Source organism: Schistocerca americana, chromosome 2, assembly GCF_021461395.2.
Source record: "Schistocerca americana isolate TAMUIC-IGC-003095 chromosome 2, iqSchAmer2.1, whole genome shotgun sequence".
Classification (NCBI taxonomy): domain Eukaryota; kingdom Metazoa; phylum Arthropoda; class Insecta; order Orthoptera; family Acrididae; genus Schistocerca; species Schistocerca americana.
In genome coordinates, this window is record NC_060120.1 from 590183605 (window position 1) to 590196076 (window position 12472).

At 42.1% G+C, this 12472-nt stretch overlaps 1 protein-coding gene across 1 annotated transcript in view; it reads right to left on the reverse strand.

Annotated features, from left to right (window-relative positions):
• Positions 1-12472, reverse strand: part of LOC124594216 (collagenase-like) — a 63383-nt gene that overhangs the window by 28901 nt on the left and 22010 nt on the right. Inside the window, exons 4-5 of the mRNA XM_047132575.1 lie at positions 8108-8274; positions 79-177 (exon numbers count right to left, since the gene is read on the reverse strand). Of these exons, the coding sequence (XP_046988531.1) occupies positions 79-177; positions 8108-8274 (266 nt within the window). The remainder of the gene's footprint in view (positions 1-78; positions 178-8107; positions 8275-12472) is intronic.

A 12472-nucleotide genomic window follows, 5' to 3' on the forward strand; every position in this document is an offset into this window, starting at 1 on the left:
TTCAGTTACGTCGGACAAAAAAGTGTGAGGTCTGAGGGTGCTTGGTTTAGGGGCAGAATTCGTGAGCTCGGCACTCACCAGTGGCCTGCGCTCCCCAGCCGCTGACCATTACGTCGACGCCCTCGAAGGTGTTGTCCACGTCGGCGTACCGTGGCAACTGCACGGGCTGGATGTAATCTGCAACATAAAATACGTCAATATAAATTACTTACGAAATACTCAAAGTTTTCCCAAACAATAGAAACCTGGATAAATGAGAGAAAAATGTAAAAAATCTGGCATCCAGTGACTTTCTTTTACGAACTATGACTTGCTTCGAACTCAATCGGGCGTGGATTAGATTCGTTGTTCGACCCTTCCTGTGTCCTGATCGTGTCGTTTGCTACTTATTTATCTATGTACTGGAGGAGATCATCCACCTAGCTTATCACCATAACTGTTAGAAAACTGCTATACGTCCTGAGGAAGAATGACTGCATCAGCATGACAGTGCCTCCGATCATTAAGCAGCAGAGTTCCGACTTGAACCCAATGGAAGGACTTTGTGATGTGTTAGAACATCGACTTCCCTCCAACATCGCTACCTTGTTTGGTTTCATTTCTCGAGGAACAATGGGTTGTCATTTCTCCAGAGACATTCAGATACCTCGGAGAAAGTGTGTGCAGTAGAGTTCAAGCCGTTATAAAGAGGAAGGATGGACACATCCCACATTAAACTTTACTAACAAGTGTCCGGCAACTTTTGCTCAGATAGTGTATGCTGAAATGATGTAGATGTTCCTAATAAAAAAAGTGAGGTATAACTCCAAAGTCGAACCATCACTCTCAGAGGAAGAAACATCAATAATTGAATATGAGGTGAGGGAAGTGTGACTAAGAATATTCTAGAGGAGAAAGCAAGGAGATGCGGACGGAAGTCATCTGCAACTATTCACAGTTATATTCAAAGCAAGGCACAGGCGGTGGTACATCAAAATATACGTATGATGGTTTTCAACAGAATTTTACATTCCCTAAGTGATGCAGTGCTACTACAACTGTTTGAGTTATATACACGCCATGCACTATCGCAGTCGTAAAAGAGACAGTGAAATCGCTGGTGAATGTATTGTTAATGAATGTCATAAAGACACTCCGCCCAAGTGTCTCCTCAGTACAAGAACTAGAAATTTTATGTATAAAATGTATCCAGAATATTTGAAGCGAAGATAAATTAAGCGGAGAATGACTTACAGTAACATAGCATTTATTGTAGAATCTTAGAACATATTCCGATTTGGAACGTAATGAGGCATGTAGAAGAGAATGACCTCCTCCATACCAACCAGCACGGATTCCGAAAATATCGATGATGTGAAACCCGACTTGCATTTGTCTCACGTAGCGTACTGAAAGCCGTGTATCATGGCAACTTTGTAGATGCAGTATTTCTCGATTTCCGAGAAACATTTCACTTAGCACCACGCCTACGATTATTACCAAAGGTGCGAGCGTACATCAAACGAAGTTTGCGACTGATTGAGGATTTCCTGGTACGGAGGAGGCAATATGTTACCTTGGATAGGTACTCGGGAGTAATCCAGGTAAGTGCTTTGAGGCATTTCCTATTCGTGTTCTGTATTAATGACGTCGCAGACAATGTAAATATTAACCTCAGACTTTTCGCTGCACATACAGTTATCTATAATGAAGTACTGTCTGAAAAAAAGCTTCATGAATTTTCAGTCAGATTTTGATATGATTTCAAAGTGGTGCAAAGTCAACTTACTCTAAATGTTCAGAAATGTAAAAATTGTTCGCTTTATAAAACTAAAAAAACGTAGTGTCCTAAAATACAAAGGTACATGTATTGAGAGACAAAAAGAAGGAAGATAGGGTTTAACGTCCCGTCGTGCTTTGAGGGTTGATACTTTTAATGAGTCTGAAAAAAAAAGCAAATGAACATATGTGCTTTTCTTGACCGTATCCGACACACACTGATGTGATAAACGTCATGGGATTCCTTATAATGCTGTGTCGGACCTCTTTTGCATGGCGTAGTAAAGCCACCCAACGTGGCATGGACTCAAAAAGTCGATGGAAGTCCCATGCATGAATGTTAAGCCATGCTGCCTCTATAGCTGTCCATAAGTGTTGTTGATACAGGATTTATTTTATTTTATTTTATTTTATTTTATTTTATTTATTTTTTTTTTGCACAGACTGACCTGTCGATAATTTCCCATTTATGTTCGATGGGATTTATGTCGGGCGATCTGGATGACCAAATTATTCGGTTGTATTATCCAGAATCTTCTTCAAACCAGTCGCGATGACAAGGAGCGTTGTCATCCACAAAATTTCCGCCTTTGTTTGGGAACAAGTAGTCGAACTTAACGAGTTTTAGTCAATAATGGGTTCAGTTGGTCCAGAAGAATGAGTAAACACAGCCCACACCATTATAGAGCCACCACCAGCTTGCACAGTACCTTATTGACACCTTGAGTCCTTGGCTTCGTGGCGTCTGCGCCACGTTCTAACCCTGTCATCAGCTCTTACCAACTGAAATCGGGAATCATCTGACCAGGCCACGGTTTTTCAGTCGTCTCGGGTCCAACTAATATGCTAGCGAGCCCAGGAGAGACACTACAGGCGATGTAGTGCTGGCGAAGGGCGTTGACCACTGGTACATCTGCCTAATACCGAGTAAGGCCTTACTCGGTACTAGGCAGGTTTACCAGTTTCTTTGGCTCTTCAGTGTAATTCACCAATGAACTGCAGTCTGTCACCTGCTTTGCCTACGTTTGAGATTATGTGATTGTATCATGTCATATCTTCACAGACTGCTACACTTAGATATTTGTATGAGTTGAGTAGTTCCAACAGTCACTCATTTATACACTGAGGTTTAGGAAGAAAGGTACATGCTTTGAGGGGTGGTAGTGATTCTGAACAAGAAACGTTATATTGAAGTACGTCCTGTTCTTAACACTTTCCGGGGAAATTAATGAAAACAGTTGGGAACAGGACAAATGCAAATGACAGTAACTGAAACAATGTGATCTAAAGCTTTGTTTAATTGTGTACATTTCCTCCCAAAGCATGTTCAAAATGTCCACCGTCAATTGTAGCCCATCTTGCGGTTCTTGTAGACAGCTGCTGTGATGCTGATCTGAGCTCGTTCGTACGTTCCTTTACTACAGAACATACTTGTAAAATACCATCGAAAAGTTTCTCCTTCTGGTCCACTCTGCTCTTGTAGACTTCGCACGAAGAAGTGCCGCAACTGACTACTGTCTGAAGCAGTGCTGGATGGAATTGACACCATGAATCCTGCAGGGCTGTCCACAAATCCGTAAGAGTACCAGGGGGTGGAGATCTCTTCTGAACAGCACGTTGCAAGGCATCCCATGTATGCTCAATAATGTACATGTGTGGGCAGTTTGGTGGCCTGCGGAATTTTTAACCTGAGAAGAGCGTTCCCGGGGCCACTCTGTAGCAGTTTCGGATGTATGGGGTGTCGCATTGTGCTGCTGGAATTGCCCAAGTGCGTCGGAATGCACAATGGACATGAATGGGTGCAGGTGATCAGACAGGATGCTTATGTACACGTCAGCCGTCAGAGTCGTATCTAGACGTATCAGGGGTCCCATATCACTCCAACTGGACGTGCCCTACACCATTACAGAGCCTCCACCAGTTTGAACAGTCTCCAGCTGATATGCAGGGTCCATGGATCCATGAGGTTGTCTCCACACCCGTACACACCCAACCACTCGATACAACTTGAACCGAGACTCATCCGACCACGTAACATGTTTTCAAACATCAACAGTCCATTGTCGGTATTGACGGGCCCAGGCGAGGAGTAAAGCTTTGTGTCGTGGAGTCATCAAGGGTACACGAGTGGGCCTTCCACTCTGAAAGCCCATATCGATGATGGTTCAATGGTTCGCACGATGACACTTGTTGATGGCCGAGCATTGAAATCTGCAGCAATTTGCGGAAGGATTGCGCTTCTGTCACTTTGAACGATTCTACTCGGTCGACGTTAGTCCTGTTCTTGCAGGATCATTTCCCGGTCGCAGCGATGTCGGAGATTTGATGTTTTACCGGATTCCTGATATCCACGGTACACTCGTGAAATGGTCATGCGGGAAAACCCCATTTCACCGCTATCTTGGAGATGCTGTGTCCCATCGCTTGTGCGCTGATTATAACACCACGTTCAGACTCACTTAAATCTTGATAACCTGCCATTGTAGCAGCAGTAACAGATCTAACAACTGCGCCAGACCTCTGTTGTCTTACATAGGCGTTGCCGACGACAGCACCATATTCTGCCTGTTTACATATCTCTGTATTTGAACATGAATGCCTGTACCAGTTTCTTTGGCACTTCAGTGTTGTAGGGAAATGCAATCAGTCTACAAAGGAGGCTGTAAACAAAACACTCGCGTTTCCTGTCCTAGAATACTGGTCAAGTGTGTGGGAGCCGTACCAAATAGGACTAAAACTGATATCGAAATGATACGAACAATGGGCAGCTTGAAAGGTCACAGGTCTGTGTAACCCGTGGGAGAGTGTCATGAAGATGCTTAAAGAACTGAAATGGCAGACGCCTGAAGATAGACGCAAACTACCTGTTTTCAGTAAGGGACGGAATCGCGAATTCTAGATTAGGCTTCTTGCGCACAGAGGGATTTAATGAATCATTCTCCCCGCGCTCCATACATAAATGGAACGGGAAGTAGCCCTGATAACTGTTACATTAGGACGTACCCTCTGCCATGCACTTCACCGTGGTTTGCACAGTGTAGAAACATATGTTGAACACCATTAGTTACACGAATCTCACCCACCTCCAAGAGGCCATACTTGAACAAGGCTGTAATGACACTGGTCAGTGTGCAACACGTTGCAGTATTACCCCTCCGTCACAGTTACAGCAGGCTGCGACGCAGAGCCACTACGTCCAGCAACGGCTCATCTCTCCAGAAAATCAATGCTCTTGCTTTTGCTTCCAGTGCTGTGTGGACACACGCTGTGCCTCAGACAACTACAGTGACGCTGGATGAGGCAGCAGTTCTCCTGGAGGGCCAATCAGTAACCGAGCGACGCCACTAATAAACAATCACACAAAGTTGCAGCGAATAGGCCTGAGGGAAAAAAATGAAACATCTTGTACTCAGTTACATCCACTCTTCTCTACTCATTGCTCTCCAGCAAATTTATCCACCAAAATAAATGGACGCTTACTCGATAACAGAGGTTGGTTGGTTGGTTGTTTGGGGAAGGAGACCAGACAGCGAGGTCATCGGTCTCATCGGATTAGGGAAGGATGGGGAAGGAAGTCGGTCGTGCCCTTTGAAAGGAACCATCCCGGCATTTGCCTGGAGCGATTTAGGGAAATCACGGAAAACCGAAATCAGGATGGCCGGACGCGGGATTGAACCGTCGTCCTCCCGAATGCGAGTCCAGTGTCTAACCACTGCGCCACCTCGCTCGGTAACAGAGGTTGTCAGACAGCGTTACCGACCTACATACATCAGTTACCTTAACTGTAGATAATCATTATGAATTCCATTTTACAATTGAATGTTATATCATTGAATCTATTTAAAAGAGGCTCACATACAATATCAAATCACACAGCAAATTTTTGATGTTTGTGAAACTTGGATGAAACCCACTGAAAATTTTATTTCCCTGGGTAGGACTTACTTAGGAATAAGTAGATTACGGTTAAAGAGGGCTTGCTACACTCGTGAAAGAGAATCTTACGATTAACTTAAATTGGAACGATCACATAGATAACGTTTTGGAGAAAGCAAACCAAAGACTACGATTTATTGTCAGAACACTTACAAAATCTAACACATTTAATAAAGAGATTGCTTACACTGTGCTTTTCCGCTCTCTTTTGGGGTACTGCTGTGTGGTGTGGGATCTGGGTTAATTAGGATTGACAGAGGGGTCAAAAAAGTTCAAAGCAAGGTAGCTCGTTCCGTATTACCACGAAATAGGAGAGAGAGAGCCACGGATTTGATACACGATTTGAGCTGGTTATCATTAAGACAAAGGCGTTTTTCGGTGCCTCAGGACTTCTTACGAAATTTCAATCCAAGTTTCTCCTCAGATTGTGAAAATATTTTGTCGGCACCTACCCACATAGTGAGAAATGATTATCATAATAAAATAAGAGAAATCAGTGCTTGCAAGGAAAAGATTTAAGAGTTCTTTTCTCTCGCGCGCTGTTCGAAAGTGGAACGGTAGAGAAACAGCTCAAAGGTGGTTTCATGAACCCTCGGCCAAGCACTTAAATTTAAACTGCAGAGTGATCATGCAGATGTAGGTGTAGATGTAGATGTAGCTACAGTAACTACACTGCCACAGGCCAGACGAACATTGTGTAGCAATATCAATCAGGTCTCTTCTTAGTAATTGAATCCAACCTCGACCAACGCAACCATAAAGCTCTAAACCACCACTTAACCGTTCACACTACAGAAGTGTGCCCTTTAATTGTCTTCACCGTATTGCTAGACCTCGATACGATCTCCCGTCCCGTCCAGTACTTGCATCTTCCATCCTACCATACGGTTGTCCTAGGGCTCCATCCTCTCTCCACAACTATACATCATTTACATTTGCTGACTTGCTTAACCAGCACCACCTGTATATATTCTCCACCCACATGTATGCTGTATTATCCGCAATCTCGAATCAAGCAATGTGACTTTAACTTTCCCTAGTTTGGCGTACAGCCACGCCACTATTAAGACACAAACACACACAAACACACACACACACACACGCACGCACACATCTCCATAAATTGTGAAGTAATTCGGGAATATGAACGGCGTTGAAATCCTCCATTTATAGTTGCCTCATTTTTTTTTATTTTTTTTTCATCCTCTTCGCCTTATATGGGCAGCTATTGGACTGATACACATCTTGGTGCCCACAGATAGAAGCAGCATTCACTCTTTAACTAACAAAAGCGCTTATAAAATTGGACTCTTACAGGGCCTCTAACAGCAGGCGCTACTCCCTTGTGTAGAGAATGGAACATATTTTAAAAATTACGACAATAGCACAATACGTGTCACTAAAGTCATTGATATTAGCTGGTCACACAAACTTACCCACACACTTTAGAACGTAAACTTTAAAAAAGCTAATGTACATCATGCACCTCAGTGTAGCATAAAACAAGGAGGTGATTGATGCACTTTAATGGTATTAATCATCTACATTTTCATAACCAAGGACGCTACAAAACCACTCGTGCTGGTAGCGTCAGTGACATGAACGATCTCTTCCGCATCCTCAAATTCTAGAGATGAAGTATGTTCTACGAAGAGTCATAAGCTGATTCACAACGTTTTGTCTTGAGCGGATGGCTGACCTTAATTTGTTAGCTATTTTGTTAAGATTTTCTGACAAAATCTGTCTCGAGGAACAAATATACAGGGAGTATCAGAAAGAATGACCTGACTTCAAACCTCCATATTTATTGATAAAAACATACTACAAATTTGGGATGCATTGAAATACACTCATAAAATCTTAAAATATTAGTTACGCTGTTACAAAAGCTCTATGTGTACACCAGCAGCAGCACGAACAACATCTAGACGATAGCTAAATTTGGCACAAACTTTGCGCAACGTATCTGCTTTTACAGAAGTTATGGGGGCTGTTACTCACTTCTTCTACGCTGTAAGGTAAAGGGGACATACACACACTTTCCTTCACTTATCCTCACAAGAAAAATTCGCATGAGGTCCTGTTTGTCGATCTTGGAAGCCAAGAACGCAGGCCAGTGTTTCGGGGTCCCGTGCGCCCTATCTACCGTTGAGACAAAATGTCCCTGAGAAACTGACGTAAGTTGTTGTGCCAGTGTGGCTGTAATATGTTTTCATCAATATATATGGAGTTTTGAAATCAGATCATCCTGTTTGGAAACCCTGTCATTACTTCATTAAATACCAAGAGTAATCAGTAGCGTTGCCGCATTAGCGAGTCTGTATTGGACAAATGGTAATGAATGGAGCAATACTTTCAAATAAATAAAATTACAAATATTAACTTTAACTCTAAAGTAGATTCCAATACTTACCGTTGTAGTTAACCTTGGACGGGACGTAGATGAGACCAATATTGTGCAACTTGCTGTCGGTGTTCAGACCGGGGTGTTCGAGACGTGTGTTGCTCTGGAAGACGAGGGAGTAGTCATCAGAGGTGGTTAGGTCCGCAATCCCGAGGTACACCACCCACTTCATGTACCTGCAGAAGACACGGCTTCCATCAGAGGGGGCAGTGTGCCAGCGAAGTTTCCAGAGAAGACTGCACCTGCACACCGTTACAAGTACGATTCGTCGAGATGGCAACCGGCCACAGTACCAAGGCCCTGCGAACTCGTCCGGTGTACCGAAGTCTCTGGCACTAGAGTGAAATTAGGAAAAGAGACAGGCGTCGGCAGATGATTACGATGCTTTTTTTTCTTTGATGTACGATGTGGTTACAATAACACTTTAGCTACATGAGCCGGTGTAGACGGATAACTAATTGCCGTATGACTATCCCACTTCATAGGATTTATGTTCAGACTATGCGCTTAAGGATTTGTGTAGTTAGTAGTGTTGGTGTCATGACTTTCCATTAGACGCCGGTGATGGTTTGGCGACATAGGGCTGAACCGCAAGCATCAGTATGTGTTACAATTGCAGACAGTCAACAAGGATTTAGACATGCTGAGCAGGACTTTACTCGAAAAGCTTTTTTTTTTTTCAAAACAATAGCAATAGTGCTGCTGCTCTTCGCGAATATAGGCGCATTAAAGGGATACGGAGAGGTGCTCTTCCGCATCGATGTTAAAGAACACGATTCGGAAGTTCGAATTAACTGGCGATTTAGAAATTGCTCCTGGGAGGGGCCGATAGCCAACTGCTCCACAAATTGTTGAATATGTTACTGTTGCCATGGCTGAGAATGCTGCACGTAATGTGCGATCTTAAAGCAGTGCACGAGCTGTGTCACAACAACTGAACATTCAATGGTCCATCGTTCGAAAAGTGCTGCGAACAACTCTGAAATTGTATCTCCAGTGCTGTTCCACGCTATTGGGACTTCAGATGTCCGTCACACTAAGCAACGTTTGAAACCTCGATTGTAAGCATGGTACGCAATTAACAAATGTTACCCCCTCATGTTGAAATTACTTTTGATAGTTAATCCGTTATTTCTTTTTCTTATGTCCTTACAAATGTTTCCACAAAGTTTCATTGTCCTACGATAACTTGTTTTTCATGGGCGTCGTCTCAAGTAGCGAAAGTTTAATTATAACAGTGCTGTATATTGCGCATTTCTGGCCGGTGTCCTCCAAACTCTAAGACACAGTGTCATCTTGGTGTATGAGGCACAATGTTGTCATTTGACTGGAATGTAGTGGCTTCCTTATGAAGTAGATGTGTGCAGGTATTTTACTTCATTCGTCATGGAAAGTGGAGAGAGATTCTGTAAGTCGTCTGCGCCAGTGTGATCTTCCGCGGACTTTAACTAGGCCTATATATCATTTATTCAACGTTTAATTCAACCTGATCGGATTAGGGACTTAAGGCTCTCTGTTATATGTTATAGGCATACAATATTTTTAACATCACTGTTGCCTGAGTAACCATGATTAGGATATCATAAATAATAATGCTAATGTTAGTAGTAAAAGATAGTTTAAAAAGAGTTTAGGCATATCTAAGGCAATTCAGAATAACAGAATTGACCTAGAAATAACAGTAGTAATATCAGCAACTTTAATTAGTGCTAATAATGATGATAACAATAATCACAATAGTTATAATATCTGTGTGTCTTCTGAGACACATTGAATCAGATTTGTAATTCTTTTATTTGTGATAATATACAGAATAACGAAATATCCGTTTCGCTTCAAATGAGATAAAGCTACAAGACAAGCGATTTTAACCATGTTTTTAGGAACGCAAAGATTTGTGCCATTTGTAAATTGGAAGAATGCTTTTGAATCATAATAGAGAGAGTGAGAGAGACATGCCTTACCTATAAATGTTAGATGAGGGGAATGAAAGTTGAAAAATAAAAAAAGTAAGCTAACATTAAGAATGATGTAAGGTCACGTTTTTTAAACGTAAGTAGTTAAAGAAAGAATGAAGCAAATAAAAGAAAATTTCAGAAATGGAGTAAATGGATAATGGAAACAAATACTAGTGTTAAGGTTCAAATTGGTTCAAATGGCTCTGAGCACTGTGGGACTTAACATCTGAGGTCATCAGTCCCCTAGAACTTAGAACTACTTAAACCTAACTAACCTAAGGACATCACACACATCCACGCTCAAGGCAGGATTCTTAAGTAAGCAAACAGATCAAAGCTACTTATATATTTAGAGACCATACAAATACCAGAAAGTAAGCAGATACGGAAAAGACCGAAATAATAAATTCTATAGGTCGCTAGATAAATGAAGGATTCCGAGAGATTAGAAAAATGCGCAATTTACTCTCGAGCTCAAGAAGGGTCGTCGATCAGATATATTCGCTGATGTTAAGCCAGTGAAGAATTTCTGAGCACATTTTATGATTGCGTATTACATCCTTTCAGGGGATCGAATACATCCTGTAAAGGAATCAACATGGATGCCGCAAATAACGATTTTGTGGAACCCAGCTCAATCATTTCGTCCACGAGATTCGGAAATCATTAAATACTAATGCCCAGTTTGATTCCGAGTTCCATGAGTTCCGCAAAGCTTTCGATACAACACTGCACTGTTGCCTTTTCCATAAAATATGAACGCACATAATACTAGACAAACTTTGTGATTGAACTGAATACCTCCTAGAAAACAGAACATAGTACGTCATTCACAACTGAGAGAAATCTTCAGATGTAAAAGATGTTTGGGGTGCATTCCAACGAAGTATTGTAGGACCATTACTGTCCATAATAAAGAGGGGTCTCAAAAAAAAAAAAAAAAAAAAAAAAAGAAACCAACAAACTTTAGGGACAGGTACCATATACGAAAACAAGAAAAAATATGTCTAGTAAACATGGGCTCTAAAATGCATACCTTAAGAGCTACAGCCCAAGGTCATCTTCGGTCCTGTGAAACCGGTCTCTTCTGTTGTGAGGACGTTGCTTTCCATATTTTGGGACGAGGTAGTATGGGCCAAACTAAGAAAAAACATTCCAGTAAACATGGGGTCTAAAACGCAAGTTTCAGTTGCTGTTAACATTTGTTCATCTTCGATAGTGTGAAACACTTCTCTTCTGCTTAACAGGCGCCCATAACTCTTAACATATGCATTTTACAGCCCATATTTATTCGATATTTTTCTTGTTTTGGTCCATACTATCTCTAATGGCCCCAATTTTATCACGATAAATACATAACTAAAACCAGTCGAAAGAAAGACGTATTCTAGATTGAGAGCTGTTGGAAAAATTCTCAGGAACTGTAACCAACTCCTGAAGGAGTTAGGTTGCAGAACTGTCATTCGACCAACACTTGAGTCTTGTTTCCCAGTATGGGACTCTCACATTGTACTGCTGATACAGAAAATTGTCTCAAGAAGAAAATCTTCAAGTAAAGACATTGTTCACCTCATGATATGCGTGCATTTATTTTGGCAAGAGTGTTGATAAAAATGTCGTCCAGAATCCTAAAACCATCATCATCATAAACTACAACATGGTGTTCCCCCACAGCGTAACACTGATAACGCCCAACACACATTTCAATTACTGTGCTGCCCATTAAAATTGCGGCGCCATGAAGAAGACATTCAACAGATGTCAAAGTGGATTGCAATCTGCTTTACATATGACAAGCGTTTCAACACAACCACACAAAACAGAAGTAAAGCCATGCACGTTATGTGTGTAAGAAAGTTTATGCAGGGGTTTCTCATCTATAAATTGCATTTAAATGGTAGTTACATAAGAGAAAATTGTGCTACTCTTCTTGCAAGACGGAGAAACTTTCAGCAACACGTCGAAACAACGCAGCCAAGGACTATGGGCACAGCAGTGGCTCCACATCGTATTTTCTGATGGTGTACACCGTCACAATAGATTTGTCGGTGTATGGATGCTCTGACGAGACTTGGGGTTGCCAGTTTGTATTCCTCACTTGAATTTGACAGCGGTGGCATTGTAGCCTATCGAGACTGTGGCTTGAAGTTCCGGGACATTGCCGCTTCTGTTGATCAGGAGCCATTAATTGTCGTGACTATGGAATTTATGGGTTAAGGAGGGCCACAGTCAACGCCATGCAGCGTCTCAGTGGCCCTTCGCCACTTGCGTCCAAGAGGTCAGACATATTGATGATTTAGCCGGCCTGGATCCCACAGTTACGTCACATTCCTTGAGTCGCGTGATAGGCTCGTTTGCAACAACGCAAGTATCCATATGGACAGTGCCACGACCATTTGTGCAGCATGCGCTGTCA